The sequence below is a fragment of the Pseudogymnoascus verrucosus genome (genome assembly GCF_001662655.1).
Source record: "Pseudogymnoascus verrucosus strain UAMH 10579 unplaced genomic scaffold scaffold_1, whole genome shotgun sequence".
Classification (NCBI taxonomy): Eukaryota; Fungi; Ascomycota; class Leotiomycetes; order Thelebolales; family Thelebolaceae; genus Pseudogymnoascus; species Pseudogymnoascus verrucosus.
In genome coordinates this window covers 1026816-1054432 of record NW_017263652.1, presented here as the reverse complement: position 1 = coordinate 1054432, position 27617 = coordinate 1026816, and the positions used below count along the sequence as shown (strand labels likewise).

Below are 27617 nucleotides of genomic sequence, written 5' to 3'. Positions count from 1 at the left end.
GGTGGTGGTGGAGGCATGGTTGTTGTTGTTGTGGTGGTGGTGGTGGTTGTGGTTGGAAGTGTATGTGTTTGCTCATGTGTGTAGAGGGTGCTTTTGATTGTGCTGTTGTGGTAACTGGTATTGCAGGATCTCGAGGCTTGAGATTTCTGGAGAAGAAAAGAAAACAGAATCCGGGGATTGAGAGATATTTATACTCCCGTCCTGAACAGTCCTAAGGACCGCTCAGGGGCTCTGGTCCATGAGGTGGTCGCTGTGCGGGAGACATTCGTGAATAGCTTTCTTTGATCAACTCGAGTCTGCGACATGAACAGCACCCGTGTTCTCAAAAACCCATTGTCCATGGCCCATCGAGTGTCGCACTACGAGTCCCCCTGCTGTTGACGGTTGCCAGGAAAACTGGTGTCGGGGGGATGTGAGACGCCTTTATTGTGCGAGACATCTTTGTTCTCCTAACACCCCCATGGTGAACTCGGTCGGGGTGACAAATATACCTCTTTAAACAGAGGGATTGATTGTAGTCATTCATTTCAAAGCCAAGGGGTGCTATCTGCACGGCTTTCGTTTCTCAGTCTAGCCGTGCTGTCGGCGTTGTGGTCGTTACAGGTGTCTTGCGCTTCCACACCATCGCCGCTCATAGCAGTCTGGTCCTAACACATTTCCCAGTCTAAGACTCGGTATAGACGCCAAAAGAATCCAAAAGTGCCATGAGAGCCATTGAGTCGGGGCTGTTGAGTCGAGGATTGAACCGGGTCCCCATAGAAGACAAAGGCACTGTAGCTGGGCGTCGTTTGAGACTCGATTCCGATTCTAGAATACTCCACAAGGCTGGTTGTTAAACCCCTCACTACCTTGAGGCGAACCTGAGTCCATCGACAAAGGCAAGACTCCATCGAATCCCAAAGAACCACAGCACAATATAACACCCTCTCACCCTCTCACCCTCTCACCCTCTAACCCTCTCTCCCAGCCACCATAACAACCCCCCTCCTTGTCGAAACACCCCATAACCCACAAAAGAAGTCCATAGAAAACACCAATACACAAACACACACACACGAAGTAGAAAGGTTTAAATCATAAGGTCGAAACATATACACCCGCACGTTTATCTATCACTGCTAGTCATCTCATTACAAAAAATCTGTATCCTGTTCTTCCTATCTCTCATCCAGCCAGCCTGCCAGCCAGTCAGTCTATCCCCAAAACTCCATTGAAAAAATTCCTATCCCAACAACGCTTGCTATCTATATACAGCCATTAAATCACCCCTTCCCCCCTCTCACCTCACCACTACCTCAAAAACCCCCAAATCACCGCGCACCCCTCCTCCCCCGATAATAATCATAATCCCCCCTCCCATCCGCCACATCCGCATCCTCCTGCGGCAACCCTCCATACCCCTGCGGCCCACCCCCCAAGAACCCAGGGGGAACAGCAACACTCACAGGCGCACTATCCGGCATCCCCGCCGCCGCTCTAACGAGACTCTCCCGCGTCTGACTCCCGCTCCCCCGTCTGCGGTCATCATTGCGGAAAGCAGGGTGGATGGGTGCACTATACGGACTCTCGCGTCCCACCCCCCCAGCTGAGAAGGGAGGGGGAGGGGAGGAGGTGTTGTAGCGGCTTGAGAACGGCGGCGGCGGACTGGAGGTGTTATACCGCGAATCCCCACCACCGAGGGGGGTGCGAGAATACTGACTCGGCACCCCCGGCATCGGCGGGGCGGGGCTACCTGCGCGGGAGCTACCTGGGGAGGAAGCGGTGTAGCGATACGTATCCGCGGTCCCGGGGCGGTCATACGGATTGGGTGTCCTGGTGAAGATATCCCCTGCGCCGTGATCGTCTCCGAACTCAGCGCGGTTCTTGTAGAACGAGAAGTCGAGCTGGGATTCGGGCACGACTTCGAAGCCTGGGATGATGTTTTGTTGGAGTTTACCGGGAGCACCGCCGTGGGGGGACTTCATGGTGGATAGCGTGAAGGTGTCGCTGTAGCCGCTGACGGAGGCGATGTCGTGTGCGTCGGGGTTGTTGGGGTTGGAAAGGCGGCCGCTGTATATGGATGCCAATATGCTCTGTGCGCGCGCGTGCACCATAGGTGTGGTGAGTGGTTTATACAACGCCGGGTGACCGAAGCGGGAAGCGAGGCGGTCAGCCTTGCGCGAGTTCTTGAGCGGTGCGGCGGCGGTGTCGTCGCCGTGGCGGCCGACGGCGCGGAGGGAGTAGTAGTGTGTTTTCTTGTCGAAGGCTCGCCTGCAGTAGATCTTGAAGGCGACCATGAGGAAGGGGAGGGGGACCACGGCGAAGGCTTGGATGTGAGTGTGGTCGCCCTGCACCCAGACGGCGAGGAAGACGACGAGGTTGGCGAGGATGGAGGCGAAGACCATGCGGTTGAAGAGGACGCGCCAGAACATGCCGCCGGATTCGGTTTTGGTTACGAAGATGTAGAGGAGGAGGTATTTCTTCAAGTAGACGTCGATGGTAAAGTAGAGGGCGGCGGCTGGGAGGACAAGGGGCTGAATCGTCGCAAAGGTGAGTGTGACGGTTGAGTAGAAGAGGAAGTAGTTGTAGTAGGCGGCGTAGTCAAATGCTGGTGGTGCAGTAAGCTCGATCAGCTCGCGGGGCGTCGGGCTCGAGAACTTGCGCACGCAAGAGCTCCAGAACAGCGTCCACAGCTGGGCGAGATCAATGGCGGCACCGAGGTTACGCTGCAGCAACCAGGTCACCCAGAAGGGCGAGATGTTGCATAGCGAAGTGAACAGCACACGCGCAATGTCCTCCTCCTGGATGACCTTCCATGCGTCCTGGCCTTTACCCGTCTTCTCAACCACAGCGCTGACGAATGTCCACACCGTGCTGAACGCCGAGAAGATGATCAGATTGTTGAACACGAAGAACGTGTACAGCTTGCCCGTGACGTTGCGCTCGCGGGCGGACTTGGTGCGGTCACCCGCACGCATCGATAGTCGGCGGAAAATGATGGGTAGGACGAGGTAAATGAGCGACGTTACAGCTGGGGAAGCTACACCCTGTACGATGGACCAGATGGTCGTGTTTGCATCCAGGGAGGCCTGGAAATTCTTCCACACGCGGCCCAGGTTCGCCAAATTGACGAGGAAGATGGATATCATGGCGTTGGGCCCGATCCACAGGAGAGTCAAGAGGATAACCCACAAGTTGTTGACAATGCGTCTCCAACGTCTCGTCTTCTGGTCTAGGTGCATGTTCTGCCAAATAATGTCATTAGGGCGGGGCGCAAGCACAATCGTGGTGCCATGAGGATGCTTCTTGCGAGCTGCATACGCAATGGTGTGGGCCTCTCCGATATCCTCGTAACTGGCAAAACCATAAGGCATAGCGTTCCTCTTATCAACACCTAGCCTCACGTCCTTGATCTCCATCTCTAGATCGCGGATGCGGCCCGTGAGGTACTCAATCGCATCGACCTTCTGGCCCTTAGCATAAGAGCCATACGAGGGGTCCTTCTTCGAGGGATCGCAGGTTGGTCGCGCAGGAGGAAGCTGATCCGGGTTCTTCAGGTACTTGGCGAGGTGCTTCTCGAGCTTTCGGACGGTGCCCTCGTGCTGTGCGATCAGATCGGGCAGGTCCTTGACGTTACGGGCAATAGCCGTGCGCGAGAACGACGACGTCGGCACCACCTCGTCAATAAGACGGCCAATACCCTCATCTGTGCAATACGCCTTCGGAATATCGTTGATCATCAGCGTCCGCGCGTGCAGACTTGCCAGGTACTCCGGGCTATCATAGTACTGCCTGCGCAGCTGCACGATCTTTCGGTAGTTGAACCACAGGAAGCCTGACACAACGACGTTGAAGAGGTAGGCGCACACGACTTGTGCCCAGGTGGGCGAACCGGACGTACTGAGCGGGGTCAGCTTCTCGACGAAGGATGAGCCAGTGCCTTTGCGCAGGTTGATCGGGATGAGGATCGCACAGCCGATGACGGATATACTGAGGAAGATGTTGCGGCACATGCGGGTGAAGCGCAGGAAGACCGCAGCGTCCAGGCCCATGTGTCTGATCAGATCCTGCTCCTGCGTCTTTATCACCGGCCCCAGCCATGCCAGAATGCCCTTCCCCATCGGCGGGGGTGCATGTGCTTCGTCCGCATGTTTAAGCTTCGGGGCGTAGACGACGGAGTTGTAGGGTCGCAGGAGGGAGAAGGCGACTGCGATGAGGACTGTGAAGCCGATGGAGGTGCCGAAGGACGCCCATATCGAGTTTTGTTGGAACTGTGCCCGCGGTTAGCACCTGGGCTATAAATTTTTGGGGTAAGGTCTCGGGATTCCTTACATTAGAGCTGAATGGTTTTTTTAAGAGCTCGAGCAGTTCGTCTGAGCCCTCCGTCCGCCGGAGAAGCTCCTCAAACGCCGCGCGCATGGTAACGAGTGTATGTGTGGCCAGAGGCCTTGCCAGGAGGTCGTGGTTCGAGTCCTAGATATATCGGTGGTTGCTGACTCTGCCTGAAAGCAAAAGTTGTAAGCTGACGCTTCCTTCGTCTCTTTCTATCTCTCTTCCTTCCTTCCTTCAGCAGGCAAAGTCGAGATGTGTGTGTATGTTCGTGAATAATGGCAATGGCAATGGCAGGCCAAATGACGCAGCGTTTCAAGGGAACAAAGAAATGTCGTTTCGATCGTATCGTACAGTACAATTTTCGTAGACGTCGGGTGATGCGGGTGGTGGCAGCAGGAGCTCGTATCTGAAACCTCACTACTGCTGAGTCGATTCATGCACTATCGAGGGGGATGATGGGTATATCAAGATGCTGGAGGAAGCGACAGTGAGGGTGAGGAGGAGAAATATATGTAGAGATCGGAGTGGTATAAAATACAAATGAACGAGAGGACAGGATTTCCCTGAAGAAGATGGGGGGGGGGGATGGGGATGTTGAGGGAGGATATGGACAAGCAATAAAGCAGGAAAGTGTGTTAAGGTTACATACATGGACAAGAGTTGCAGTATTGACCATCCACCAGCATCTCGTGAGCGAAAACCCACACGGGTACCACAACACAAAGGTACCACACCAGCCTCCCATAGCAGGAAAGGTACATTCGTATCCATATCCCCATCCCCATGCACCCACCTTACTTTCACCCACTCCTCACCCATAAAAATTCCCATTCCCATATAAACTTTTTCTACCCAGCAGAGAGTTTTAGGTGGTGGGATAGAGGCATGATAGGGTGGTCCAGTGGTCCCAGTGCAAGGTTCAAGTCCCCGATCGCCATTGGCCGGAATCTATTGTTAGAAAAAAGGAACGGCAGGCACACCCACGGCCAGTTACAGTCTTCTAGAATCGGGGCCGCCGTCGTTGGTTGGTTGGTTGGTTGGTGGTTCAGTCAGTGGTGGTCCACTATAGCCAGGAGTAGTGGACACGAGAGAAGTACCGTTTATACGGTATTCACCGCGGGGAGGTACAGCGATCGGCGAGGGGATTTACTGTTTACTGTGGCTGGAGGGGAGGGAGCTGGAGGGATACGAGATGGTTATTTCGGAGGGACTGGATGGATGGAGGAAGGTTGATGGGTTTACTGCTTACTGTGTTTTACAGTATTGTAGATGATGGAACGTGTTGTGTCAATCAGGGAGTATACACAGAACAAACAAGCAAGCAAAAGAAAGACAAAGTTTTGCTAACATCATCCCAGGGCATCTATCTCCTATTATGGATAAGACTGGCTGAGTATTTCCTCACCCGCGGCTGGCTCAACCCAGTGGAGGAGGGGAAGGGAGGAGACGAGTAACTCCCTCAGCATCCACAGCCCGGTCTCGTCCCCCTCCACCAAAAACCCACAATATCACCCACAAACCACTCCATAGCACACCCACAACCCCACATTCTTGCATGGACGAGGAGGAGAGGGAACAAGCCAGAACCAGCAACGAGGACGCTTCTAGGACGCCTTCAGCGAGCAAGTTATACATACTCTGCCTCCACGGACGCCTCCACGGACGCCTCTACGGACGCCTCCACGGGCGACTCCACGGACACTTCCAGTACGTCTTCCCGTCTTCCACGCCAAAACAATACTACCACCACCCGCACGATATATCAGAAAAAAAAACCCCCCGCCAATAGTCTCAACGCGGCCAGGCCCTGTGATCCCAGCGTGGCGGTGCGTGGCGCTGAAGCTGAAGTGGCGTTGGAGGTGGAACAGTACAGTAGTACACCAGTAAGTGCGTTTAAGTGCAAGCTGGGCGGCTGGGCACGGGCGGCTCCGGGCCGGTAGTTCGACTCCAAGCAAGTTTACAGAGCTGGAGGGGAGATAGCTCTTTTGCAGACAGCTCTTCTGCAGACAGCGTTTAGAGACGGAGATGGAGGCGGAGGTGGAATAGAGAGATGAGGTGGTTTGAGAGAGTTGTATTTATTGTACGGTACGGTACTGATGGATATGGGTTTGACTGAGAAGTTTGGTTCGGTGACGAGTAGCTGAGGTGTGTTTCAGTTGTGAGTGTAGTACGCGTCACGAGGGTTGGATACTGACTTTGCTTTGGTATTATACAGGAAGGTAAGTTTGTAGAAGCTCGCAGGCCTAACTACTAGATAATAGACTGTGTTGTATGCGCCTACATATACAAACCGACCACAGTCACATCTACGGAATCACTCAGCATGGCAATCGTACAATACAGCAACCATACAGACATCTATCATACAGTACATCAATCACAGACAACTGTCACAACCACCCCTCAATCAGAAAACAGAGACCGTACCAAACAAAACCAACCCTCAATCAGAAAACAGAGACCAGACCAGACCAGACCAAACCACTCCAAAAAAAAGTCGTACAATTTACAATACACAGTGTATGCCTGCATCTATATATACAAACACCACCAGCCAACTAAACCAACCAACCAACCAACCATCCATCCAATATTACCAACCAAAAAAAAAGGCACAAACAGACTTTTTATTTCACCCCCCGATCCCACCCTCCAACTCCCCCAACCTACTCACTCCTCCCCTTAGCCCTCGTACTCCTCCTCGTCCCCTCCACCGGCTCCTTCCCCTTCCCCGCATTCCCCTCCCCCTTCGCCGGCCTCCCCCTCCCCCTCTTCTCTCCCTCCCCATGCCCCCCCTCCGCCTTCCTCTTCCTATCCTCCCCACCACCGGCCTCCTCCACCTCCCCCCCAGAAGCACCAGAGGGGAGACTAGTCGACGTCACCTCCGCCTCCTTCTCCCTTGCCGCGCGCACCGGCGCCTCGCCCGCCGCCTCAGCAGCTACTGTCGCAGCTGGACCGGTTTCCGCTTTCTTCTCGGCTTTCTTATCGGTTTCGTCGGCAACTGCAGCTGCAGCTGGTCCGCCCTCGGCTTTTTTGGTGGAGGTAGTAGCGCCTTGGTCCGGTGTCCCGGCCTTAGAAGGCTCAGGCTCCTTCGTTCCCTCCCCCTCATCCTCCTTCCCTATAATACCAGCAGCAGCAGCAGTAAGATCCTCCTCCCCCACCACACCGCCCGCATCCCCATTAACAGCACCAATCTCCTTCTCCCCCCCCTCATCCTCCTCTTCCTCCCCCTCCTCCTCAATACCATCACCCCCCTTCCCCTCCGGCTCCAACAACCCAATCTCCCTCTCCTCTTCGACCTCCTCCACGACCCCCCCGCTGGGGACCCCCAGGTGTCCCTCCCGCTTCTCGACGTAGCCCTCTTCCTCGCCCAGGGGGCCGGCGAGGACCTCGTGCCGCTCGACGAAGCGGTCACCGTCCGTGGCGTAGGTGGTGGTTTCGGAGCGGACTTGGGTTACGACGCCCGGGGCGGGGGCGACGTGGGTGGCGGCCCATTGGACGTTGTCTTGGGAGGGGGATGTTAGTTGGAGGTTCGGAGTTTGATAAGGTGGAGGGGGTATGCTGGATGGGGTGTGTAGCTGGGAGAGGAGGAAGGGGGGGGGGATGAGCAAGAAGGTGAGAATGCAGCGGGAAATGGCAATCGCATAATGCCCATCAAGCACCACTCCTCTCCACCTCCGCGCTCACACGATCACCCTCCCAATTGAGCCCAGAGAAAAGGGTCAATTGGACCTCCCAACACCCAATCCACGCGCTTCAAACGCCAAGACCGAGTATAAAACGGAGAATAACACTCATAAAGAAAGGAAAACTCACTCTCAGTCCCATTGCTGACCTGCTGCTGCTGATTCGATTCCGACATCTTGGATTGATATGACGTAATTACAGTCCCTTATAAACCTCCAGCGATTCGCAATGGAAGCAATTGAATAACGGTATAAAAGCTGCGGTGGTAGCTGAGCTTTCTTGAGAACTGATGTTGATTTTTGAACGATGATCGTAGGTTGGAGATATGCAAGGTTGTTCAATTGACCGTGTGTGTGTGGTTCGTTTTTAATATATTATGTAGAGAGAAAGAGATGGGCTGGGGATGGGATGGGTGTGTGTGCGATTGTGAGAACAGAGAGGGTGCGAGTCCGGGGTGTGACGTCAGGGTCTGACGCGCTCGTTGTGGTCGCCCATAGCCAGTAGATGGGCGTATGATCCGATTGCCGTGCCAGGCACGATCACAGCGATTCCTGATGCGGAAGGGGATCAGCCTCCCCCATTCCGAATCTTGAAAGTTGGTCTAAAGCATGCATAGTAAGTAGGTACAGTAGTACTTGGAATTTGTGGGGTTGTATTGGCTAAGTTATGGTATGGGGTATCTCTAGAGGAAATGGTAGGTAGGTAGGTATGGAGCGCAATTGGGAACAGGACATAAGCGTGACTTTCGTAAATCTGAAGAGGACGCTCGCTCTCATGAGCTCGACAGGCCCAAGTCCAATCTATCCAGCTCTTCCACGCTCGCGATATCATCCTCCTCCTGCACAGACGTGGTCTTCCCAACCTTCTTCATCTTCACCGGCGGCACCTTGAGCTCCGCGTACCTCTGCTTCACGAAACCCAGTAACTCCATTGCCTTCGCGCTCTGGCTGGGTTTGGTTTCAGGCTGGGAATCGCCTTGGTTGAGCTCTGGGTATGTCTTCTGGACAAAACCCAGCACCCAACGAGCGTCGTCGAATTGTTCGGTTACTATTAGTTGCTTGGCTGTGTCGAGAGCTAGTGAGGCTAACGAGTTTGAAAGCACTTTCGTCGCTTGGAGGAGGTGCTCGGATGAGGCCTCGTTGAGGCTCTCGAGGTAGCGGAGGGCGGGCTTTGCGTCGGGGTTTGTTGGATGGCGTAGGTAGAGTTGTGGTATGAATAGATTTGACTTTGAGACTGTGCTTCGGCTAGGTAATGTCTGGACGGCGCCTATGAATGCATCGAAAAGTGCTGGTGATTGTTGAACATTCTCTGACGTGGTGTTCTTGACATAGTTGACCAAGAGAGAAATAGCGGGGTTCAATATTCTTAAGCGGTCTGCCAATGGTGTTTCTGCTTTGATAAGAATCTCGTTGGCTCTGACCACGCTTTCAAGCCCGGCATCCACGGATATATTCTGGGCCATGCTCCTGCTTAGTTGGAACAAGAAATTCTGCCCGTCGCGAGCATTTAGAGCCGCATAACGCCCGAAAAGCTCCCAGAGGGCCTCATGCTTGCCCTCGAGAACAAGGAAGTCAATGATGATATCCTTCTTCCATGCAGATCCTCCACTATTTGGCTGTAGCCATGCGGCATCACTCTCTGCCCCGGTCGACAATAGCCACTGTAAAACCTTCGACCCCGCACCTGAGGTCTTCATCCCTGCCCGCTGCTCTTCTAGCGATTCTCCAAATGAAGTCCTTTTACCCTGTAGACAGGCTCTTGCCCGGGCAATATTCATATAGCCTCTCGCGCACGCTTCCTCAAACACGTCCATAGGGTCTCTCTGACCCGTCCGCGTCGGGGGTGGCTGGAACGAGAGGAGAGGGTTGCTGAGCACATCATGTAAATGGCGGTCGGTGGGAGTCACATTTGGCCGTGCCGGGCGCTTCTTCGGAGAACTCGAGCTCAGAGTAGTAGTGGCTGTTGATGCCGAGACGGTGTGTACAGGATTCGGTGTTCTGGTATCGTGCTCTTCGGCGAGTTGTCTCCGAAAGGAAGTCGTCAGGGCCTTGAGCAGTTGCCTCGATTCATTCGGGGTCAACGGGACCTTGGGATGTGCGAAGATGTTGAAGTTTGCCGCCAGTGTTGCTGCTGGGCGTAGCAGGAGATGGGGTGAGGGTTGAACCATTGTGGTTTACGCTGGTGGTGTATGCTGGATTGCGGTGTATAGTGGGTTGAGTGTGTTCAAGTTGGGCGATGCCCGCGGAGGGTAGATGGAGCCAGCAACCCAGTTGAGGCTGCCACGTCTTTCTATTGCCTCGCTTCCAAAGTGTCGAGGTTGTTGGGAATGTGTCCGTATATAAACGCTTCGAGAGAGGAGGAATTGGCTGGCTGTTGTTGGAGTATTCGAGTATTGTCCAGGCAGAAGAGGGTGATTATGAAGCGTGTGAAGCGTATGAAGCGGAGTAACACAGTAGTAGTGTGGTGGTATCCGGATTATCCTTTCGCCCCACCCACCCACCACCACTACCACCACCATATAAGCATATGAAGAATGAAGCTGAGGTGTAACAATCCGATAACCTTAGGTTCTTACATTTTTTGACAACTGAGACCCAGCAAGGCACAGTAATAGATGATAATATTCCGATAGGTCGATTATACCTAACACCAGATATATTGCACCCCTGAGAAAGCAGCTGCATCCGTACATTCTATGCCCATTATCCCCATTATCCCCATTACCTCACTGGACCACAACAGCCACTCACCTCGGCCAGTCACGTGCTACATCCGCATTTAGTGCGTCAGGAGGCTTAGAGCAGAAATATTTCTGAGTCTTTGTTCTTTTTAGGCTTAGCGTCAACTTTGGGCTGTACAGTGATGTAGAGTACAACAGTGCACAGTAACAGAAATTCGCCCTCGGTGGAATGAAGAGGTACTCTCCATGGCTTCATTTTTCACTTCTTTTACTATGTAGTATACTGTAATATAGATATAAACTCTGCCTTCAAAACTGGCTATTCTTTAATTCCCGAATCCCCTCTCCCTTTCGCGTTTTTTCGCGTTCTTTCCACATGCGATCTATCACGTTTGCTGGCTGCTGGGGGCTGTTTCTGAGGCTCAGGCGAGACGGGATCCTTAGCTCTTCCCTCTCTCTACCTAACTTTACACAGTACTTACCTGATTCTTTCATCAACCCCTACGCGAACATCTTCGTAACCTCTTTATTCCACAACCAACATCCTTCTCCCGAAATACAACAACCTTCCTGACAGTGTAAACCAAAAACCCACTTTGCCTGTCAATACACACAACCTCATACCATGTCTGAGGTACAATCAAGACCATCTGCGCCGCGAGGCAGAGGCGCTTCGCGCGGTGGCAGGGCCGGTTTTGGCTCGAGAGGCGGCGCCGGTCGTGGTGGAAGAAGTCACGCAACCAACGGCGACAGGCTAGACAGCGCATCAGCGCCATCAATTGAAGGTGATGCAGGCGTCGGTCTGTTGAAGAAGCAGTACGGTACCAAGGTCGCCACCATCAAGGAGATGTACCCAGACTGGACAGATGAGGATGTCGTGTTTGCTCTGCAAGAGACCGGAGGCGATCTAGAGCTTGCAGTAGAGAGGATTACTGATGGTAAGTGACTTCGTGTCCATCGACTTCACCCGGCGATGATATTTTCGTGCTGCGGTTGAGGGTGTTGAGAATGGAGATGCTGACGTGTTGGTTAGGCACGATCACACAGTGGGGAGAGGTATCGAAGGCCAAGAAGGACCGATCGAAGTCCAAGGTCAAGGAGACTGCCGCGAACATCCACACCGACTCCGGTAATGCGCCACGCGCTGCACGAAGCGGCGCGGATAGTGGACGCGGTGGCCGTGGACGTGGCAGCAGCGAGCGTGCTCGTGGTGGTAGAGGTCGCGGTGCGGCAACCGTCCAGACAAATGGCACACACACAAAGCCAGCCGCTCCTCTTTCGGTTCCAACTGACCAGTCGGTTGTCTGGAACGCTTCGGCCAAGGAGGCTCCATCGGACGATACTAAGCCTGAGGAGTCGTGGGGAGGTGCAGCTGACATCGCGAAGGCCGTTGTATCGACCGTAGTCCCAGATGGAAAGAGGACCTGGGCGAGCATGTTCAAGGCTGAGCCCGCGCCAAAGCCAGTGGAGAAGAAGGCTCCAGTAGAGAAGTAGGCTACATTCTCACAGCTATACATTGAATACTGCTAACTTAATTGCACAGGGTTCCAGAGAAGGTTGCACCCGAAGCACCAGTTGAGCCTGAAGCTACCGAAGAAACACCCAAGGCTGAAGTTGCCGAACCAGTGGTTGCGGCCAAAGAGCCCGTTCAAGAGGAGGCACCAGCAGCTGAGGCTCCACCGGTCGAGGCGGATGCTGCACTTCCACCATCTAAGGACGAACTTACGGAGACAAACTTGGAGCAAGTCTTGGACGAGTCGGGACCTCCACCATCTGCAACGGTTGCGAGTACCGCTGCGAGCTCATGGGATCCTCGCAGCGGAGCCACAAGCGGAACACCATACTCGGGTCTCCAGGGACAACCCGCTGCTGCACGCCCGACAACCAGTGGCTTTGCGGCTTCGGCTATGAAGGCTACCGGCCCAGCACCACGCGTTGCAAGCTACCAGCGTCGCGTTCTCGACCAGGAAGAAGCCGTCCGTATGCCAGGCAACCGCGAGGTTGACCGTGCTGCGGTTCAATTCGGCGCTTTCAGCTTGGGAGGTGCAGGCGAGGAAGATGTTGATGGCGACCGTGAGGAGCCAGAGACACGTGCCCAGCCTCCCCAGCACTCCCCAATTGCCCACCCAAGGGCTTCTCTGCCACCGGCACCCGCACAGGCGGCCGCCGAGGGCCTTCCTACCGCAAAGGAACCCCAAGGCCTCCCTTCTGCACCACACCCAGTTGCCGCCCCTGGTCTCCCTACGCCCCTCCCGGGCGCACAGTCCATGTCTCAGCAGGGCTCCCAAGGTGGCCAATACTCGCAGTATGGCCGTTACGGGCAACCTGCCGGACAGGAGCAATCCGCCTTTGGCCAGAAGCCATACGACCCATTCAGCCAGCAAGCCCCAGCCACTGCAAGCCAGTACGAAGGCTACCCCAACCAGCCAAACCAGGCACAAACCCAGGCCCAGGCTGGTGCCTTCTCATCTGCCCCTAGCGAATACTCGCAATATTACACCGCAGACCAGCAACGCCATGCGTATCAAAACTACTACGGCCAGCAGTACGGCCAGCAGCAGAGTGCCCAGACCCAGGAAGGTCCATCCACTCAGCAGCGCGCTTTCAGCGGATACAACGCCCCGCCAACCGACACCGCCTCTCCTTTCCCCCAATCTTCTGCCCAGCAGACACAGTCCAGATACGCCACGGCTGGTGAGGCCCAGACCAGCGGACACACTACCCCCAACCCAGTCGCGCAGGCCCAGCAGGCTGCTCAGACTACTCAAGCTCAGCAAGCTCATCCTTCCCAGCCGCAGGGACAGCCAGGTGCTCAGTACCCATATGGAAACCCATACTACTCCAGCCCCTATTACGCTGCGTACATGACCAACTACCAGCAAGGCTACGGTCAGGGTAGCTACGGTGCTGGCCCATACGGCGGAAAGGGTGGCATGTACAACCAGCCCCACCAGTATGGCATGTCTCCTCAGGCCCCGTACGACCACGCGTCGTCTCCTGCCGCTGCCGGAGCCTTCTCCCAGTCATCGCTTCACGGCCGTGAGAGCGCTGTCGGAGGTGGACTTAACGAATATGGCCGTGGTGGCTCCCAGCAGTCCCAGGCAGCCCAGCCCCTCGGGGCCAGCGGCGGCTTTGATGCCTTCGGAAGAAACTCCTCTTACCAGGGCCAGGGTCAGCAATACGGACAGGGCAGCCAGCAGGGCGCCGGTGACGACCTGAAGTCGTTCGGAGATGCGAAGTCGGCCAATGGTCCCGCTCCTTCGACCGCGCAGGCCGCTCGCCCCGGATCAGCAGCAAACACTGCACCGGGCCAGTCCACTCTGCCACCCCCGCAGTCCTCGCAGCAGAGCTACGGTGGATACCCTAGCCACTTGCAGCAGCAGCAGCACACCGCTCACGGCGCCCAGACCGGCAGCCAGTACGGTGCTCTTGGTGGGCTCGGCGCTCACCAGGCTGCAGGCCAGGGCCACCAGAGCAGCCAGTACGGCGGCGCCGGCGGCTACGGCCAGGGCCAAGGCTTCACCGGTAGCTACTACGGCAACAACCAGCAGCAGCGCGGCGGCTGGGGCAACAACTACCAACATTAGGTGACCATCACCTACCTTCGATCTAGGAAGCCATTGAATATTTCAGGCGCGGCTTCCAACGCAACACATTTGCGTTGGAACCCGTGTTCCTGATTTCAACGGCCCACTCCAGATCTGTGTGTATTACCATCAATGTTATCTGTTTTCCGCCTTTTTTCCAAAGAAGTTATTTTGTTCCCCAATCGTTCCGGGTTTTTATCGCAATAAAGGGGACGTACCCCAAACCACCTCCGCTTTTTGTTTTCCAACGTCGCGCGCGCGCACGCGCAAGAAAGGACGCACAGCCTACGAAGCAAACCATCCAAAAATCTGTAATTTTGTCACTACTAGTACCAACGTCCATCACAAAATTGCCAGCTCCCAGAAGGAACTTCCCCTCCATCAGGAGAATTTGTTTTCTTTGAAGATAATTTGCGCTGGAACCTCTTCTGCTTCGCTCCAGTCCCGCCCGGTTCGGCTCCCGCCTGAAAAGGAATCTTTCGCGCTCGCTCTTCCTCCCGCCCTCCCTCCTCTAGGGACCTCGATTTTTTGCTCCTCCCCGCACGGGTTTTGCGGTTTTTTTCGACTTCTTCTTCGGATGTTATTTTGCTCTCGCGCACTTTGTCCTTCAGACAACGAAATTTGTGTCTCGCGCACACCGGTAATTTTGTTTCGCTGGATGCTGGATGGGAATTCCGGGAAAGGGAAGGGAAGGGGGGGGGAGGCGGTTAAAATCTGCGTTTTGCTTTTGGGGAAAGGGCAGGGGCAATGGCGGGAGGAGAGACCATAGTTTTTTTCTGTGGTTTTTGGGGGGAGTTGAAATTGTCTTTTTTTCGGGGAGGGAGTGAGGGGGGGCTTGAGATATTTAGTTGGGGGGTTATGAGCAATGGACTGAGTGATCTGATGGATTTTGACTTTTGGCTTTTTTACTACGTGACTGTGACTGAGTATGTGACTGTAAAGGACTGCAGAGTTTCTATGGTTTGTTGTAATTGAATGCTATCGGTAATGTTGCACAATGCAATGAAGCTGAAGAGGTATACGGTCCTTTGTAACGTCGTACTGGAAGTCAACTAACTAAGCTGTGTTCCTCACTTGCATCACACACACAAATCAGGCCTGTCGGCATCACATGAATGAGCCATTAACTAATCAAGCTTTGCAATGTCAGTGGGAAGACTACATATAAAGCACTGCCAACTCCATCAACATAACCCAACAACCTTCCCGACGCTTCAACAACAACCCCTCAGTCAAGCGCCCAGGCATAACATTTCCAAACCCTCCGCTTATCGCCGTACGAACGCTCGCCCTGCAGTAGCGCCAGAAAAACACGTGCAGTAGCGTCCTAAACCATGCGCCTAAGAGGATCATCCTTAGCGACGAAGATCTAGCGGGCCACTCACTCCAGCGCTTCTCATTACCACCGTGGAGCAAGGCAGGGGGGAGGGCAATGGAGAATCCAGAACATTCGCCAGATTCAAGGCAGTAGCGATGTCTGCCGCTGCGAGCTGCTGTGGTGTTTCATGTAAGATTGTATGTCAGGGAAGAATAGTAGGGATCCTGAGGGGATGAGCGTGCTTTGAGAAGGTCGTCGATGGGTCTTGTAGATGTGGTGAGGTGTGGTGATGAGGTATCCTGGAGGGATAGCGGGTTATTGTCCGAGGTATATTCTCCGAGCATGGATTGTGTTGGGGGCTGAGAAACTAGGGAATATGTCGGCGAACCGAGCATACACATATAGATTTAGGACTCACTGGGATCAGTGTCGAGCAGGACAACCTTCACTCAGTCCTTCTTACCTATCGGTAGGCTCAGGTGCTAATATTGAATCGAGTGGAGCAAAATCCCTTGCTTGAGCTTGAGTTGAGCCTGAGAATCTCGGTGAGGATCTTGGCTCTGTACTATGGATGATTGTGCGGGATATAGCTGGTGAGGCACGTTTACATATGGGACCAATGATAGTACCCTCAAATGAGGATGCGTAATGGTTCAGGGATTACTTGCTGCTGCAGCTTATCATCCGGGAGCCCCGAGCGGGCTTCAGTTGCTTCTGATGTTGGTTGATTTCGCTCTCGGGTGGGTGGCATTCGTTTTCTCTTCTTTCCTCCATTTCTCTTGTCTATCATTGCCTCTTCTTCGTGATTCGTTTTTGTGAATATTTCTTAGCATTGCACTCAAGACTGAGCTATGGCTACCACCGACGTCGAAGCTCCTCCTGCTGCTGCCCCCGAGTTGCCAGACTATCTCTTGGATCCAAATGCGGTTCTAAACGACACTGGCGCCAACTGGCGATATGGTCAACCTCCCGATTACTCTGGTACCAGGAAGGTATATGGCGAGAGTAAGTCTAGAAACCGCTTTCTCGAATATATCATTTACTCCCAATCATAACTCTCCACCCAGACCAACATAAAGCTATGCACAACTAACACCTCTCTAGCCAAAACCAAAACCCACGAACCAGGCAGCCTCCCCTTCCTCGTCGAGAACCTCGTAAAAAACTGGGAAATCGAAGCCAGCTTCAAGACCTCCATCTCCGACTGGCGCACCATCGACCAATCCAACTACACCTTCTCCGTCAACGGCGGCCCGCCCCAGTCCGCCGAGCACATGCTAAGCGTCGGCACCTACAACGCCATCATCGCACCGAACGAGTTCTACAGCCCGGAACACGCCGACTTCTCGTCTTCGCATAAGACGTTCAAGCGCATGATGCCGGCGTTTGCGTGGGAGGTTTTGGAGGTTTATAGTGGACCGCCGCTGGTGGCGTTTAAGTGGCGCCATTGGGGGGAGATGAAGAGGGATTATGTTTCGTTGAATGAGTATGAACTCCGATTTCCCCTGGGGGTTGTTTCTTACCCATTGATATCTCCTATCCCTGTTTGAGACATCTTCTGACATGCGAATATTATAGCAAGGGCGAAAAAGTAACGGTCCCGGCACATGGAGCAACTATCGATATCCAGGGTGTCACCATAGCCCGTGTCAACGCATCGATGCAAATCCAGAGTATAGAAACTTTCTTTGATCCGCTCGAGATGTTTCGACAGATTGCACCGAACGGCATACCAGGCAAGACGAATGTGGCTCCTGAAGGAGGCGCAGAGTCTTGCCCGTTCTTAGCGACCAAGGAATGATGTGGAATGTCAACTCGCCGACTCACTTATGAGCTTTCTTCCTATGTCGCCTTCTCTTCTCATAGTCGGTGCTGCTACGTAAATAAGTTTATTACAACATATTTTGTTAGTGAAGGCTCTGCACCCCCTTCTCGGTGCGCTCTACGCAAACGGCCACTGCTGCATCAGGCTGTCCAGTGGAACATGGGAAACACAATTGTTGCCTTCAGCTTTTTGATGATATTAGACTTGGATGTTATAAGGGGCTATAGTAGTATATAAATGTCGTTTAAGCGAGCGGTTCGGAATAGAATAAACGCCAACCGCCATCTTCTAGCTCCCTATACCTCCGTGTGCCGCCCTGCGTGCGCCGTCTGAAGATGCATCTATCCTTCGTTCAACCTCCCCATCTGCCCATCTAACTTCTAACTCTCCGACTCAAACCCCTGTCATATATACAATCCCCCCATCCCCCCCCCCCCAACTCCACAACCCCCACACCCACCTCACCTAATCAACTCATAAAACAACAAATACACCTCCTTCTGCATCCCCAACACCTCAGACGTCTTACTCTCCTTAACCCTCTCATCACTAATCCTCCACCACCTCTCCGCCGCCTTCCTCTGCCTCCTCGCCTGCACCCTCCCCACCTTCTCATTCTCCTTCCCCCCCGCCGGCGTCCCATCCCTCGTCCCCGGCCTCGACATCGACGACGAGATGTTCTTAGACAACTTACTCAGCGACGCCCTCGTCGCAGACCTCAACGACGACCCCTCACCATCCTTCTCCCTCCCCCTCGGCGACGGCGCCGACGACGACGAACTCGGCTCGCTGCTCGCTACCGTCTCCGCCGACGCAGTCGTGAGATGGTCAGTCGTGGGCTGCGAATTCGAGTCCGTAAGGGAGCTTGAGCTAGCTGCTGGGTGCGGCGAGGGGACGTCGGGCGTGAGTGGTCGAATCGGGGTAGCGCGGAGTTGGGGCGTGGACGCCGCGGGCGTGGCAGTGCGACTGTATACATCGGAGCGACCAAATGGCCCTTGGTTGGCAAAAGGTGGAGCGACGGTCTGGCGACGGAAAGTCTCGTAGTGTCCGCTACTGTGGCTGCCCTTGTGAGTCACGAGGGCGAGGAGCTTATAGCGCCTCTGATCGATGATAGAGCCTAAGGGGAGGGTCTCGGGGAAGGAGACCTTTGCGGCGTTTTTGGTGGAGGCGCGCGCCTCGAAGATGGAGCGCGAGAGGTGGAGGGCGAGGACTTTGGGGAAGGAGGTGATGCGGATGTGGCGCTTGATTTTGCGCTTTGGGGCGTGTCGGGGGTCGGGGAGGGTGAGGTCCGTGGCGGGGTTTTCGGGGTCGGTGGCGATGGCTTCGTTGATGCGGGCGATCATGTTGGTGGTTTCGGTGGCGAGGGTTTCGTCTTTGCATTTTTGGAGGTCTTTTTGGAGGGTCTCGACGGCGTGGATTAGGCGGCACTTTTCGCACTTGAAGTCGTCGATGTATTCGACTTTGAAGATCCCGTCGAAGCAGGATGAGAGGGTTGTGGAGGGTAGTTCGGGGACATTCAGGGTGAGGGTGCAGAAGGTCGAGATGTTGGGTTTCGGCTTGAAGCCGCATGTGAGGCATTCGATTTGTGACTCGTATCCGCCTTCAAGGGGGAAGGATTCCTCCTCCGGCTCTCCTTCACCAGCTGACGGTGCCACTTCCGCTTTTGTTGTTGGAGACTCCGTCTTTGTTGGAGATTCCACACTTTCCGAATTTGTAATTTCCGGCTTCTCCATTTCTGGCTGTTTGCCGGAATCCAATATCTCCACTGTCGATGCCTCCTCGTCTGCAGCTTCAAGTGTAAGGGTAGTCAACCGTTTTTGGAGTGTTTCGTCGTCCACAATAATTGTGCCCAGTTCTGCTGCCCGCTTTCTCGCCCGTCTCCCAGCATGATACTCATCACAGAGTCTCTCTGCAACAATCTGCAAGAACTCCTGTGCATCCTGCTGCTGCCTGCTTATCCGCTGCCTGAAAGCGCCCTCAAGGCACTTCACAAACCCCGACGCACTGGCCGTCTTCTTGTATATAGGCCGCTCATTCAACGTATCCAGCAGCTCCTTCAATCCCTGCGTAATCAGCCCCTCTTGCAGCCCCTCTATCTTCCACGGCGCCAGATTCTTCCTCGTCGGATCCTCAACGAGATTCCTATACACCGCCGGCCCGTCAAGCGCCCGCCGGTGCGTCTCGCGGATCAGGTATAACCTCAGGTCTCCCAGACCCGCGAGCGCCTGCACCGTCGAGTTGATAAAGCAGTCGTTGGCCTGGTTATGCAGACCCACAACGCCGCGCTTCCGCGAGCTGGACGACGACTCCGCCTCGCCGTCGATGAAGAAGGTAGGGGCGAAGACGTAGACCAGCGTTATAGCCGCGAGCGAGGCGCCCGCGGCGTACGTCGCCATCTGCAGCTGCTTGTCGGGCATGGCGCCGGTTGAGAGACGGGGTGCTTAGGGGCGGGGGCTGTGGTGCTGTTGAGCTGCTTCCATCGCAGTCCGAGGCGGCCCTGGTCTGGCTCCGGAGGCGCGGCGCTTGGGTGAGTTCGTGCTGGAGGGCTCGTAGGGCTCGGTTTATGGGGTACTTTGTGCAAATGCGGGTCAGCCGGGTTTTGTGGATTTAGTTACGAGGCTCCGGTAGAAGTCGCGGTAGAAGTTGTTCGTGTAATTGGGGGTAGTTGGGGGTGCGTTTGCATGGATGGATTACTTTATGAAAGGAAGGGATAAAGAGAAGTAATTGACCAGTGAGGAACGGCTTACTTTAGTATAAAAAGTATACGGGAACGGCCACCACGATGAATGCTACTGTATTATGAGGTTTAATAACCGTTTCGGAATCAGAAGTATGTTAAATACTCATTCATATTCACAAACAAACAGTTGAAAATATATGAATATATGAATTTCTCGGGGTCCTAATTTTATGCCGATAATGGAGAGAAAGGGTCTGTCTTGTCATGGACGCGGAGATCTCCGCAACGTACCTGTAGAGGTACATGGGTACATACTCTCGAGATACCTTGGGACGATCACAAAAATCGTAGATTTGAAGCTCAAACAGGACCGCCAGCTACCATCCAAACGCGCATCTCACTCCGCGCCCGCAACCCCACCAGACAGCCAATTACCCGCCTGTCGACTCGGGAAGTGCAATGTCTTCCCTCGTGGGCTCCTTACGGGCTCCCCAATGCATGTCCTGCATGCGCCGCGTTACGACGAGCGTCGGCGATGCGTGGCTCGCGTCGACGAAGCAGCAGGTCAGGGGGAAGAAGCGGTTGGCGAAGGTGTCGACTGTCAATGTCCGCCTGCTGAAGGATGTTACCCGCTATGGAAAGGAGGGTGAGTCGCGCTCCAATTCTGCTGCAATGGATGGCAATTACAGGGCGAGTGCTAACGGACTTGTCCTCAGGATCCGTCATTCCCCTACCGCCGGGACGTATGCGGAACCAGTTTTTCCCGAGGAAGATGGCAGAGTATATGACGCAAGCTCAGATTAAGGAAGCTGGATTAGAGAACGTGATATTGGAGAGGGATTTCACCTTTGGCATCGTAGACGCCGAGAGTCTGAAGGCCGCTGAGCCAGAGGTCAAGGCTGCGCCAGCAAAAAAGGTGGTAGCAGTTGATCTCGACCTCTTGAGTGTAAGTTCCCTCTAACTTTCCAATCCATGCCCGAGCGAGTGCAGTGGACTAACAGCACCCAGGGCGAGCAAGCCGCAGCTACGATCGCGAAGCTCATCCCGAAGAACATCGACTTCTACCGCTCCGCCATCGTGCCCGCTGCCCCAGCCCCGAAACGCTCCCCATCGCTACCAGCAAGCTCAGTGCTATCCGAAGAGGCCATAGGAGTCAAACCAGAGCCAGCGCCGCTGGATCCAAACGCGAGTATCTTCGGATCCGTCTCGACATCCGACATTGCGTCCAGCATCCGCGCCATCCTGGCTGAAGATAAGGAGGGCTCCCGCCTTGTGTTGGGCCCGGAGGATATCACGTTCGCGGTTGAGACGGAGGAGAAGGGTCGCGTCAAGAACTTGGGGACGTATGAGGTGCATATCAAGATCAAGGGCGGGGAACAGGCGGTGCGCAGGACGGTCACGGTTAAGCCGCAGGAGTAGATTTGGGAGAGGGGTTGAGATGTTTTTATACTTGTATAGATATGAGAGCACGGTGTACAGATACGGATACAGATACGTGGCATAGCGCGGGGCCTGGGAATGCAGTATGACTACAGACAGCGATTGGGGGCGTTGGGCGGGACCCCTTTCTTGTGTGACAGGCGTGGCGATGTCCCCAAGCATGCTTTTGGATTATGTTGTAACTCTATCTTCGCAGGTGTTATTTGTGCAACCGTTGTAAGTAGGTTTAGCGTTCCAATAGATTCGTGGCACTGCACTTCGCCTTGTAGTGCCCTATTCTGTGCCTTTCTATTAGGAGTGGGCAGGAAGGCCCAACTATAGCACCTATTTTTGAGTGAGAATGAGCCTGGCCTGCCTTGCTGCAGCCAGCACCAGCTAGAATGGCTCATACAAGGCCTGGTTATGGATCTCTATACCTTCCTAGCGAAGTATGCAATGCCACCCTAGGTCATTTGCAAGATAATTAAAGTCTTCTGGTCGCTAGAGCCTCGAGAGCAGCGGCCAGCCTCGAGAGCGGCCAAGTATCATAACCAGCGTCTTTCAAACCGAGGTTAACAACCTCATTTTTTCAACCTCGTTCTACTAGAGAAAGCATGATGTAGCTACTGAGTGTCTGGCTTGCTTATGAGGTGAGTGGTGACTCCAACACGCTCGTTCAGCTGCTAGGGAGACACTAAGGTGTGTCAAGCATGGCATCTCTGAGGACGTCGTGATTCACAACACAGTTAGGTTTTTGGTAAGTGAGAAGTGCTAGCTTGAGCTTAATTATAGTATCTAGTGCTTTCTAGAGATATGGGTCGATGAGATCTTCAAGCTTATAATAATAGCAACAAACTTTTGTTCGGTATAGAGGTAGTTTTTATGGGGCATCGGGCTACATTTTGTATCGTTTGTAGCCCATCCCGCCTCTTATATAGAAATCTAGGTTCAACCCGGCTCTAGGAAGCACAGTTAAATAGTTGCTTGGAGAATGGGATAAGTAGGACGGTTCTATGAGAGATGGATTGGATATTCGTTAGTCGCGTAGTAGTTAGAAAGTGCTAACGCCAATATGCGCCTGTCGTGTTTGTCTGTGTTGTCGACTTTGGTGTCCTACGTGATATGCCACATCTCTTATTTGCTGTAGGTCAAGCGCTGCAGTACATCTGTAGCACTATGATCGACACAAGCAGTTGAGGTATTTATATTCTGCAGTTTATATCTGGTATCAAAGACATTGATTGATATTCCTTAGTCTTATCCGCCAATGACCGCGGGTATGTCATAGAATTGTCAGCGTATAAAATGTTTGCTCTCAACGGCTTGGCATTAGGCCTGAAATTGGCTGAGGCCATCTTGGCCCAGTGATTCCATAGGCAACGAGACCAGTCCATGCCGTCGTGCCAGTCATCAAGCCATATTATGTGTCTACCAATACGGCGGTCCGGTTTCGGCCGTCGATGCGCCGCCCGGCTTGAAGGGTATCAGAGCAGAGATCGAAAGGGCCGAAAGCAAGACGATGATAGAGGGCAGATCACAACAGCTATCAAATGGTCAAAGATACCCCGTAAAAATAGTTGTAAATAGTTGTAAATGCCTCATGAACCCCTTGATTCTATGTCTGACACCCACAGCAGGTACGGATTACACACTTACGGGACTGTATGTCCCGAATTATGCCTTTCCCCGCCGTCGTTCCTAGCTAAGCCGCGGATATTGGTCGTTGTGACGGAATGACACGGAAACGAAGCATCATAGACGGTTATGGTACTGGCTGGTACACCCCAATACTGCCCAAGTAGTTTCACTAACCCCGCCATTACCTCATGCAGTGCCTCCCCTCCCATATTCTGCGCTCTAGAAATATAATCCTTAATAGTTTAACAAAAAACCTCAATTATCGTTCAAAAATATCGTCCTATACAGCTGTAAAAGTGAGTCTTGTCCCCTATCTATCTTTCGCGCTCTTTCGGTTTCGGTGACTATGGCCAATGACCAGAACTGTCGCCCGCTCTGCGCGATAGGGTCGTCATAACCCCCACCATTAGCGGGGCAATAATCAACAAGTTGTCTGCACACAACCTCCTCCTCCCCCTCCCTTGCTCCATCATACAAAACAAAAGTTTCCTGCAGCTCAACACTTTCTCAAGAAGCTGACTTTTTTCTGTCTCCTACAAAGATTTTATAGTCGTAAAGCCTCAATTTACAACAAACAATTTCGCAAACATGGGTTGCCAAGACGTCCTCACCCGCAAGACCGGTGTCATCGTTGGCGATGATGTCCTGAAGCTTTTCAACTACGCTCAGGAGCACAACTTTGCCATCCCCGCCATCGTGAGTATTCACTGCTATTCCCGTTATCTGGAGACAAACATGCTGACACAGACAGAACGTCACCTCCTCCTCCACCGTCGTCGCCGCCCTCGAGGCTGCCCGCGACCAGAAGGCCCCGATCATCCTCCAGATGTCCCAGGGCGGTGCCGCATACTTCGCCGGAAAGGTAAAAATACCCCAGAATCAGATCTCGCATGAACCATTCTGACTGATACTCCAACAGGGCGTTGCCAATGGCAAGCAGGAGGCCTCCATCGCCGGTGGCATTGCTGGTGCCCACTACATCCGCGCCGTTGCCCCAGCATACGGTATCCCAGTCATCCTGCACACCGATCACTGCGCCAAGAAGCTCCTGCCGTGGTTGGATGGTCTTCTCGATGCTGATGAGGCCTACTTCAAGGAGAAGGGCGAGCCGCTTTTCTCTTCTCACATGATCGATCTTTCCGAGGAGGAGGTTGATTACAACATCAAGACCACCGCCGAGTACCTGAAGCGCGCTGCCCCAATGAAGCAGTGGCTCGAGATGGTGAGTTATCCCGAGCCCGCTTTCTTCATCAGAGATTCTAACGTCACTTCAGGAAATCGGTATCACCGGTGGTGAGGAGGACGGAGTCAACAACGAGGATGTTGACAACAACTCCCTGTACACCCAGCCCGAGGACATCCTTGCCATCTACCAGGCCCTCTCCCCCATCTCCCCATTCTTCTCCATCGCCGCCGGCTTCGGTAACGTCCACGGTGTCTACAAGCCCGGCAACGTCAAGCTCCACCCAGAGCTCCTCGGCAAGCACCAGAAGTACGTCAAGGACGCCATCGGAGCCAAGGAGGACAAGCCCGTCTTCCTCGTCTTCCACGGTGGATCCGGATCCGCCAAGAAGGAGTTCACCGACGCTATCAGCTACGGTGTCGTCAAGGTCAACCTCGACACTGACCTCCAGTACGCTTACCTCACCGGTATCAGAGACTACGTCCTCGCCAAGAAGGACTACATCATGCAGCAGGTCGGCAACCCAGACGGAGAGGATAAGCCAAACAAGAAGTACTTCGACCCAAGAGGTATGATTTCCCCTTCCCAGAAACACGTTGCAGGTTGCAGGTCACTAACACAATGTAGTCTGGGTTCGCGAGGGCGAGAAGACCATGTCCGCGCGCCTGACTGAGGGCCTCAAGGACTTCAACACCAGCAACCAGTTGTAAGCGTCTAGTCGCAATGTCGATTTACAAGGTTTTTGGGTATGTGTTTAAGTGGCTGTGGGGGAGTGATTATGGAGCATGATGGCGTGGCAGATTTAAAAGATTGAAACAGGCCAGTGGGCGCAATGTATCAATGCTTCTCAGACTCTTTTACGTTTATACCCGTGATGTGAGAGTGAATAAATGTCCAGGCTTTGCTTACTGTAGCTACTGGGTCTAGAACTATGCTGTGCTACTGACATTCCAATATCCGATAGCCCAGCTTCCTTTTTCGTATTCGTAAAATTTCCAGAAATGGTCACTGGGGTGCAGTGGCAAAGGGGAGATGCATTAAACCACAAGCCACGTACGCCACGCAAGCCCAATCGCCCCTTCTTTCCCCATGGATTCACTAACAAATCAAACCTTAGCCTCACCAAAAGAATTGTTCTACGCGGCGTCATGCTACTACGGACCGAATTTACGTAGTCAGCCCGGTGCCGCGATGGCGGGCGGCGGAAAAACGGTAGCGGGGTACCGGCGCACGACTCACTGGATTGTTAGACCACGAAATGACGTCTTGAGTGGTGGGAGGTGGGAAAGTGGGCTATTACCGGAAATGGCACACGACAGACCCGACGACTACAACGACAGCCACTCCGTTACTCCTAAACTTGGACAACACCCTTTTTTTGTACTCTTACAGCTCATCACTATTCATTGCAAGCAAAACACCGTCGGTTCAGGATATTTTGCATCTTTGTTACGAGTTGCTGCTGTGACAGAAGAAAGGGGGCTTTTTATTTTTTTGTGATTCTGAGAGAGATTGTCGGTTGTGCGACGAACTGCGACTTGCATTAGCTGATCCGATCGCACCCCACGACGAGTCTTTGGGAATAGAACAGAACGCAGAGCAGCGAAGCAGTTCACCAGCGCATCGCCATGGCCGAATCTGAAGGAGGAGGAGTCCCGCAGGGCCAAAAGCAAGGATGGTCCTCTTTTATCAAGGTATGCTCTCACCAACCCCCGGTCCCCCTCATTTCACCCCGCACACTCAATCCCCATGGTCGCGTGCTGACTTGGCGGGTTGCATAGTCGATTGCGAACTTCTCGGGCGACCTGTCCTCGCTGACAGCACCGCCGTTCATCCTCTCCTCGACCTCGCTCACGGAGTTCTCGTCCTACTGGGCTGAGCACCCTTCCATCTTCGTTGCACCGGCCGCGGAGAAGGACCCCCAGAAGCGCGCGCTGCTTGTGCTCAAGTGGTTCCTCAGCACCCTCAAGCAGCAATACGCCAGCCGCAGCGACAAGTACGGCAATGAGAAGAAGCCGCTCAACCCGTTCCTCGGAGAGCTGTTTCTGGGGAAGTGGGTCGATGCCGCTGGCACGACGGAGCTCGTGTCGGAGCAAGTCAGGTATACTGTGGTCCGCTTTCTGGAATGGGGGTTGCAAGACTAACTCTGCTGGCAGCCATCACCCGCCAGTTACGGCCTACTCGATCTATAACAAGGAAAAGGGCGTCCAACTCCAAGGTTACAATGCGCAAAAGGCCTCATTCGCACGCACCATCAACGTCAAGCAGATCGGGCACGCCGTCTACTCCATCCCCGCCTTCGACGAGACCTACCTAATCACGCTACCCAACCTACACATCGAGGGCCTCGTCTTCGGCGCCCCCTTCGTCGAGCTCAACGACAAGACCTACATCACCAGCTCCTCAGGTTTCACCGCCAAGATCGACTACTCCGGCCGCGGCTGGGTCTCAGGCAAGAAGAACAGCTTCACCGCCACGCTCTACCCGACCGGCAAGGAGAGCTCCATCCTCTACACCATCACGGGGCAGTGGAACAAGACCTTTGAAGTCCGCGAGGGCAAGAAGGGCGCCGTGATCGACGACTACGACGCCGAGGCCTCCGCGCCCACCCCGCTCACCATCGCCCCCCTCGAGCAGCAAGACCCGATGGAGTCGCGGCGCGCGTGGTCCAAGGTTGCGGCTGGCATTGCAGCGGGCGACATGGACGCTACGGGTGTGGAGAAGAGCAAGATTGAGAATGAGCAGCGCGCGCTGAGGGCGAAGGAGAAGGAGGATGGGTCGGAGTGGACGCGGAGGTACTTCACGCGTGTTGAGAGCGATAAGTTGCTCGAGGCGCTGGCGCCGAAGATTGGGCTGCTGGTGGAGGATGATAAGACGGGAGGGATTTGGAGGTTTGATGAGAAGAAGGCGACGGCGGAGGCGGGGAAGAAGAATTAGATGCGTGGAAGGGAGGGCCATCTTGAGGGGGATATATTGATAGTCATAGTAATTTGTTGCTTTCGTTGGCATTTTATAGGGAGCATTTTGGCCTTTCCGACTCGGCGATGTGCTGGTGGGCGAGGCACCCATTTGCTTGGGGTAGTAACAAAACAATAGACGAAGCAAAGCTCGCGATCGCAAATATGGAGGGAGATATATTTTGGTTCTTTTTAGCTTTAAAGACGCAATAGATCATTTACATACACTATACTCTACCGCTTCACCGCCAAACCTGGATATTAGGATGAGTTCTGCATATTTTTTTTATTGAGAGATGAGACCGCCATAAGAAAGACTCTATTATTATTAT

At 53.9% G+C, this 27617-nt stretch overlaps 9 protein-coding genes across 9 annotated transcripts; 5 read left to right on the top strand and 4 right to left on the bottom strand.

Moving 5' to 3' along the window:
• Nucleotides 1–1310: 1310 nt before the first annotated feature.
• On the bottom strand, nucleotides 1311–4916 carry VE01_00364 (uncharacterized protein; the record flags this gene model as incomplete). Its single annotated transcript, XM_018269896.2, has 2 exons — nucleotides 4312–4916; nucleotides 1311–4250 (listed from the first exon to the last, which is right to left on the bottom strand). Exons 1-2 carry the CDS (start codon nucleotides 4396–4398, stop codon nucleotides 1311–1313), a joined length of 3027 nt encoding a protein of 1008 aa, XP_018135254.1. The 5' UTR covers nucleotides 4399–4916.
• A 2061-nt stretch (nucleotides 4917–6977) lies between these two features.
• On the bottom strand, nucleotides 6978–8173 carry VE01_00363 (uncharacterized protein; the record flags this gene model as incomplete). The annotated part of the gene is made up of 2 exons (XM_018269895.1): nucleotides 6978–7816; nucleotides 8128–8173. 2 exons carry the CDS (start codon nucleotides 8171–8173, stop codon nucleotides 6978–6980), a joined length of 885 nt encoding a protein of 294 aa, XP_018135261.1.
• VE01_00362 (uncharacterized protein) lies at nucleotides 7733–10472 on the bottom strand. Its single transcript, XM_059463264.1, has 2 exons — nucleotides 8128–10472; nucleotides 7733–7816 (listed from the first exon to the last, which is right to left on the bottom strand). Exon 1 carries the CDS (start codon nucleotides 10163–10165, stop codon nucleotides 8771–8773), a length of 1395 nt encoding a protein of 464 aa, XP_059320132.1. The 5' UTR covers nucleotides 10166–10472; the 3' UTR covers nucleotides 7733–7816; nucleotides 8128–8770.
• A 491-nt stretch (nucleotides 10473–10963) lies between these two features.
• VE01_00361 (uncharacterized protein) lies at nucleotides 10964–15057 on the top strand. Its single transcript, XM_018269893.2, has 3 exons — nucleotides 10964–11616; nucleotides 11712–12168; nucleotides 12222–15057. The coding sequence occupies exons 1-3, from the start codon at nucleotides 11304–11306 to the stop codon at nucleotides 14263–14265; spliced, it is 2814 nt and encodes a 937-aa protein (XP_018135259.1). The 5' UTR covers nucleotides 10964–11303; the 3' UTR covers nucleotides 14266–15057.
• A 1296-nt stretch (nucleotides 15058–16353) lies between these two features.
• VE01_00360 (uncharacterized protein) lies at nucleotides 16354–17708 on the top strand. The gene is made up of 3 exons (XM_018269892.2): nucleotides 16354–16588; nucleotides 16688–17069; nucleotides 17162–17708. Exons 1-3 carry the CDS (start codon nucleotides 16435–16437, stop codon nucleotides 17382–17384), a joined length of 759 nt encoding a protein of 252 aa, XP_018135258.1. The 5' UTR covers nucleotides 16354–16434; the 3' UTR covers nucleotides 17385–17708.
• A 155-nt stretch (nucleotides 17709–17863) lies between these two features.
• On the bottom strand, nucleotides 17864–20288 carry VE01_00359 (uncharacterized protein). Its single transcript, XM_018269891.2, has 2 exons — nucleotides 20156–20288; nucleotides 17864–19979 (listed from the first exon to the last, which is right to left on the bottom strand). The coding sequence occupies exon 2, from the start codon at nucleotides 19823–19825 to the stop codon at nucleotides 17870–17872; it is 1956 nt and encodes a 651-aa protein (XP_018135557.1). The 5' UTR covers nucleotides 19826–19979; nucleotides 20156–20288; the 3' UTR covers nucleotides 17864–17869.
• Nucleotides 20289–20462: 174 nt separating this feature from the next.
• Nucleotides 20463–21778, top strand: VE01_00358 (uncharacterized protein). The gene is made up of 3 exons (XM_018269890.2): nucleotides 20463–20734; nucleotides 20805–21034; nucleotides 21097–21778. Exons 1-3 carry the CDS (start codon nucleotides 20548–20550, stop codon nucleotides 21505–21507), a joined length of 828 nt encoding a protein of 275 aa, XP_018135362.1. The 5' UTR covers nucleotides 20463–20547; the 3' UTR covers nucleotides 21508–21778.
• Nucleotides 21779–23577: 1799 nt separating this feature from the next.
• FBA1 (Fructose-bisphosphate aldolase 1) lies at nucleotides 23578–25228 on the top strand. Its single transcript, XM_018269889.2, has 5 exons — nucleotides 23578–23841; nucleotides 23897–24007; nucleotides 24065–24367; nucleotides 24420–24897; nucleotides 24956–25228. The coding sequence occupies exons 1-5, from the start codon at nucleotides 23734–23736 to the stop codon at nucleotides 25036–25038; spliced, it is 1083 nt and encodes a 360-aa protein (XP_018135556.1). The 5' UTR covers nucleotides 23578–23733; the 3' UTR covers nucleotides 25039–25228.
• Nucleotides 25229–25703: 475 nt separating this feature from the next.
• KES1 (Oxysterol binding protein) lies at nucleotides 25704–27493 on the top strand. Its single transcript, XM_018269888.2, has 3 exons — nucleotides 25704–26022; nucleotides 26110–26429; nucleotides 26485–27493. The coding sequence occupies exons 1-3, from the start codon at nucleotides 25957–25959 to the stop codon at nucleotides 27263–27265; spliced, it is 1167 nt and encodes a 388-aa protein (XP_018135361.1). The 5' UTR covers nucleotides 25704–25956; the 3' UTR covers nucleotides 27266–27493.
• Nucleotides 27494–27617: the final 124 nt, after the last annotated feature.

Excerpts from the sequence above, each read along its gene's own strand:
- VE01_00361 (XM_018269893.2), top strand. The coding sequence starts at position 11,304 with ATGTCTGAGGTACAATCAAGACCATCTGCGCCGCGAGGCAGAGGCGCT. Across the intron at positions 11,617-11,711 it reads AGTAGAGAGGATTACTGATG|GCACGATCACACAGTGGGGA; the intron begins GTAAGTGACTTC and ends CGTGTTGGTTAG. Across the intron at positions 12,169-12,221 it reads AAGAAGGCTCCAGTAGAGAA|GGTTCCAGAGAAGGTTGCAC; the intron begins GTAGGCTACATT and ends TTAATTGCACAG.
- VE01_00360 (XM_018269892.2), top strand. The coding sequence starts at position 16,435 with ATGGCTACCACCGACGTCGAAGCTCCTCCTGCTGCTGCCCCCGAGTTG. Across the intron at positions 16,589-16,687 it reads CAGGAAGGTATATGGCGAGA|CCAAAACCAAAACCCACGAA; the intron begins GTAAGTCTAGAA and ends ACACCTCTCTAG. Across the intron at positions 17,070-17,161 it reads GATTATGTTTCGTTGAATGA|CAAGGGCGAAAAAGTAACGG; the intron begins GTATGAACTCCG and ends CGAATATTATAG.
- FBA1 (XM_018269889.2), top strand. The coding sequence starts at position 23,734 with ATGGGTTGCCAAGACGTCCTCACCCGCAAGACCGGTGTCATCGTTGGC. Across the intron at positions 23,842-23,896 it reads ACTTTGCCATCCCCGCCATC|AACGTCACCTCCTCCTCCAC; the intron begins GTGAGTATTCAC and ends TGACACAGACAG. Across the intron at positions 24,008-24,064 it reads CCGCATACTTCGCCGGAAAG|GGCGTTGCCAATGGCAAGCA; the intron begins GTAAAAATACCC and ends ATACTCCAACAG.
- VE01_00358 (XM_018269890.2), top strand. The coding sequence starts at position 20,548 with ATGTCTTCCCTCGTGGGCTCCTTACGGGCTCCCCAATGCATGTCCTGC. Across the intron at positions 20,735-20,804 it reads TACCCGCTATGGAAAGGAGG|GATCCGTCATTCCCCTACCG; the intron begins GTGAGTCGCGCT and ends ACTTGTCCTCAG. Across the intron at positions 21,035-21,096 it reads TTGATCTCGACCTCTTGAGT|GGCGAGCAAGCCGCAGCTAC; the intron begins GTAAGTTCCCTC and ends AACAGCACCCAG.
- KES1 (XM_018269888.2), top strand. The coding sequence starts at position 25,957 with ATGGCCGAATCTGAAGGAGGAGGAGTCCCGCAGGGCCAAAAGCAAGGA. Across the intron at positions 26,023-26,109 it reads GATGGTCCTCTTTTATCAAG|TCGATTGCGAACTTCTCGGG; the intron begins GTATGCTCTCAC and ends CGGGTTGCATAG. Across the intron at positions 26,430-26,484 it reads CTCGTGTCGGAGCAAGTCAG|CCATCACCCGCCAGTTACGG; the intron begins GTATACTGTGGT and ends CTCTGCTGGCAG.
- VE01_00362 (XM_059463264.1), bottom strand. The coding sequence starts at position 10,165 with ATGGTTCAACCCTCACCCCATCTCCTGCTACGCCCAGCAGCAACACTG.
- VE01_00359 (XM_018269891.2), bottom strand. The coding sequence starts at position 19,825 with ATGCCCGACAAGCAGCTGCAGATGGCGACGTACGCCGCGGGCGCCTCG.